The sequence below is a fragment of the Frankliniella occidentalis genome, unplaced genomic scaffold (assembly GCF_000697945.3).
Source record: "Frankliniella occidentalis isolate FOCC.00 unplaced genomic scaffold, Focc_3.1 Scaffold3661, whole genome shotgun sequence".
Lineage (NCBI taxonomy): Eukaryota > Metazoa > Arthropoda > Insecta > Thysanoptera > Thripidae > Frankliniella > Frankliniella occidentalis.
Genome location: NW_026270716.1, coordinates 1 through 2,893, shown reverse-complemented (window position 1 = coordinate 2,893; position 2,893 = coordinate 1). Strand labels below are relative to the sequence as shown.

General features: G+C 57.3%; 1 protein-coding gene across 1 annotated transcript; it reads right to left on the bottom strand.

The window, feature by feature from the left end:
- Window positions 1–6: 6 nt before the first annotated feature.
- LOC113211327 (acyl-CoA Delta-9 desaturase-like) lies at window positions 7–1,716 on the bottom strand. Its single transcript, XM_052276610.1, has 5 exons — window positions 1,345–1,716; window positions 1,115–1,245; window positions 821–1,026; window positions 308–733; window positions 7–241 (listed from the first exon to the last, which is right to left on the bottom strand). Exons 1-5 carry the CDS (start codon window positions 1,673–1,675, stop codon window positions 64–66), a joined length of 1,272 nt encoding a protein of 423 aa, XP_052132570.1. The 5' UTR covers window positions 1,676–1,716; the 3' UTR covers window positions 7–63.
- Window positions 1,717–2,893: the final 1,177 nt, after the last annotated feature.

Genomic DNA, 2,893 nt, shown 5'->3' with positions numbered 1-2,893 from the left:
CGGGGGCGGCCGGGGCGGTCGACGAAGAGAAATACATTGTCTTTGGCTATCGCGGTTAGCGACTCAACCCCGTTTCTCCTTCGACCTGTCCTTGGCCGTGGTCGAGACGGCGACGGCGGGCACAGGCACTTTATTCTCAGTCTTGTTGTCTTTGACGTCGACCATGTCGTCGTCGTCGAAGAGATCATCCTCGGGCTCTGGCTCGGCCACCAGGTGATCTGGGACGCCGTTCTTGTTGTACCTGAACAACGAAAGGGGTCAGTGATTGAACTGCGAGTGTGATCGAATCGAATATAAAGATCCTCACCTCGGGTGCGTCCCGTCTCCGGTGCGCAGTGCCCTCCGACGCACCAGGTCCGCAGGGGCCGCCTTCAGGTCGTAGGCCCACCCCATCTTGGCGAACGTCTCGATGATGGTGCAAGTAAAGTTGAAGTTCTGGCCGAACTCGGCGGCCCGGTAGTCCCAGGGGAAAGTGTGGTGGAAGTTGTGCCAACCCTCGCCGAATGTCAGGAAGGACACGAGCCTGCTCTCGCTGGGCAGGATTTCGTTGTTGAAGGGGTGCGTGCCGTACAGATGCGCCCAGCTGTTCACCAGCCACGCCACGTTGAGCACGACAAAGGTCCTCGTGATGAACGAAATGATGAACGAGTTCCACCAGGTCTCGCCCCAGAAGTACACCGGGACCACCGTGGGGAACAGAATGGACAGCAGCACGTACAGGATATTGTAATACCTGTAGAAACATCGACGATCCATATAGCTCTAGTATTTTGTGTCCAACACAACACATGCCCTGCCAGACCAAGACCAAATCGCTCACTTTTTCTGGAACATGACGAGCCAGTCCGCCTCGATGTCGGACATGTCCACCTTACGGCCGGCCTCGAACACGGCGGGGTGCTTGCGGACCATCAGCCAGCCGATGTGGGAGAAGAAGAAGCCCCTGCTGGCGTTGTGGGGGTCCGCGTGCGTGTCGGAGAACTTGTGGTGCTGGCGGTGGTCGCGCACCCACACCCACAGGCAGTTCTAGGGAGGTGAGCAGAGCAGGACGGAGAGGTGAGAGCACGGCGCCATAAGGTTGGCGTCTGGACCCGGCTCCGAGCCAAACCCTCACCTGACTAGACACGGTCTGCCACAGCACGATGAGCAGCCTCAGAGGGAAGGTGGCCTTGTAGGAGCGGTGCGTGTAGTAGCGGTGCGCCCCCAGCAGCACGGACTGCGCCGACACGAACCCCACGATGAAGGCTGTAAGCATAGGGGGCTCGCTCGTTTGAGCCTGGGGTTGCGGGCGGGGGCCACGGCAGCAACGGAGATCGATGAGAAGGAAAGCTCTGCAGGACTCACCCCAGATGTCGGTGATGACGTACGCGTGGAACATGCCCAGGTAGATCCCGTACAGGGTGATGAGATGCATGATGAGAAAGCCGATGGCGTTGAACCACACGATCTCCGTCTTGAAGGGCTCCTCGTGCTGTGGCTCCTTGACGGCCGGGCTCGCCTCCACGGCGGCGGGGGTCTTCGCCTTGCTGGGCGCGATGCCGCCGGCCTTAGCATTGGCGGTGCCGTTGGCCACCGAGCCGTTCTGCGCCACGGGACTCTTGCTCGCGATCCGCTGCGAGAAGTCCTTGAGCATGGACGACACCTCCGGGTCGGAGGCGAACTTGGTGGACGCCATGGCCCTCTGCAAAACGAAGGCGGGGTGACGAGCGAGTTCAATAATTTTGAAATAACGACGCCCTTTGATCCGCCGCCACCGCCGTCGTCCACCCGCGACTTTCGGAGCCGTCGGCCGTCGGTTCGGGCATTTCGGGTCGAGATTAAGTGCATATTAAGGGCGTCAGTCAGCGGCAAATGGAGCAGCGAGCGATACCTCGCCCCAGTCCGCGCGGAGCGCATTGGGAGACGGACAACTCGCCCCATCCAAGTCGCCCCATGGTACAAGTCGCCCCAATGCTAACTCGCCCCGATTTTAGGGCTGGGGCGAGTCGCAGGATTGTGCCATCTCGCCCCAGTCAAATATTTTCGTCCAATTTTTATTCCATTTGAATATTGCTGGGCATTGTTAAGCGTCCCTCTCCTTCAAAGCTGAAGTCTTCTCTGGCCCAAGTAAAAGTTCGAATCCACAGAATTGTGGACCGCACACAGATAATGGTCCCACTGAATTAACGGAGAATGCCTTAGATCAATAGAAATCTAACAAATAGAAAATATGATATTAATTTTCCGCAAAATTAAGCGATTTTTCGATTACCTTATGGGATATGTTCCCTTGAACCAATAAAATTCCGTCGAGTCAAAAGAAAAATTTTATAACAGTTTCTTCCTATTGAATCAACCGAACCTTTTTCTAGGTGGGCTACGTGGAGAACACAGAGGACGACGACGTAGTCACATAGTTAAGAGCCATCGGCCACAACTTGTCCGGATTCTTTTAATGTAATCAAATAGAAGTTCACATTCCTTGTAAAAAACTGATTTCAACTGGGGCGACTTAGCGTTGGGGCGACATGGGTACGGGGCGAAATGGTCATGGGGCGACTTTATACCGGGGCAAGTTAGACTGGGGCGAGTTGTCCTAGATCCGAGCGCATTCAGCACGGCGTCACGAACGACGCGCCGAAGAGATGGGGCGGCCGCGTCAAGTCCCTACGGCAATCACGGAATGTCGGTGCCAAAGCTGGGGCCGGGCCGGACGGGACTCGCTCCATTTTACAAGCTGCAGCAGCAGCAGCAGTCGAGTCGTGCCTCGGTCCTCGGTTGGTCCCGCGTGGGGCTGAACCTGAACGTGGCTGCTGGGCGCGAATGACGGCCCGCGGGGCCGACATGACGAACACTATCGGCTTCGAGAGCAGTCTGAAGGGCGCACGACAAACGCACACAGGCACCCCCCCCC

What these genes read in the sequence shown, in the direction of transcription:
- LOC113211327 (XM_052276610.1), bottom strand. Translation starts at nt 1,675, where the DNA reads ATGGCGTCCACCAAGTTCGCCTCCGACCCGGAGGTGTCGTCCATGCTC. An exon ending in CTCGTCATGTTCCAGAAAAA is followed by an intron (nt 734 to 820) that starts GTGAGCGATTTG and finishes ATGTTTCTACAG; the next exon opens with GTATTACAATATCCTGTACG. An exon ending in GGAGACGGGACGCACCCGAG is followed by an intron (nt 242 to 307) that starts GTGAGGATCTTT and finishes TTCGTTGTTCAG; the next exon opens with GTACAACAAGAACGGCGTCC.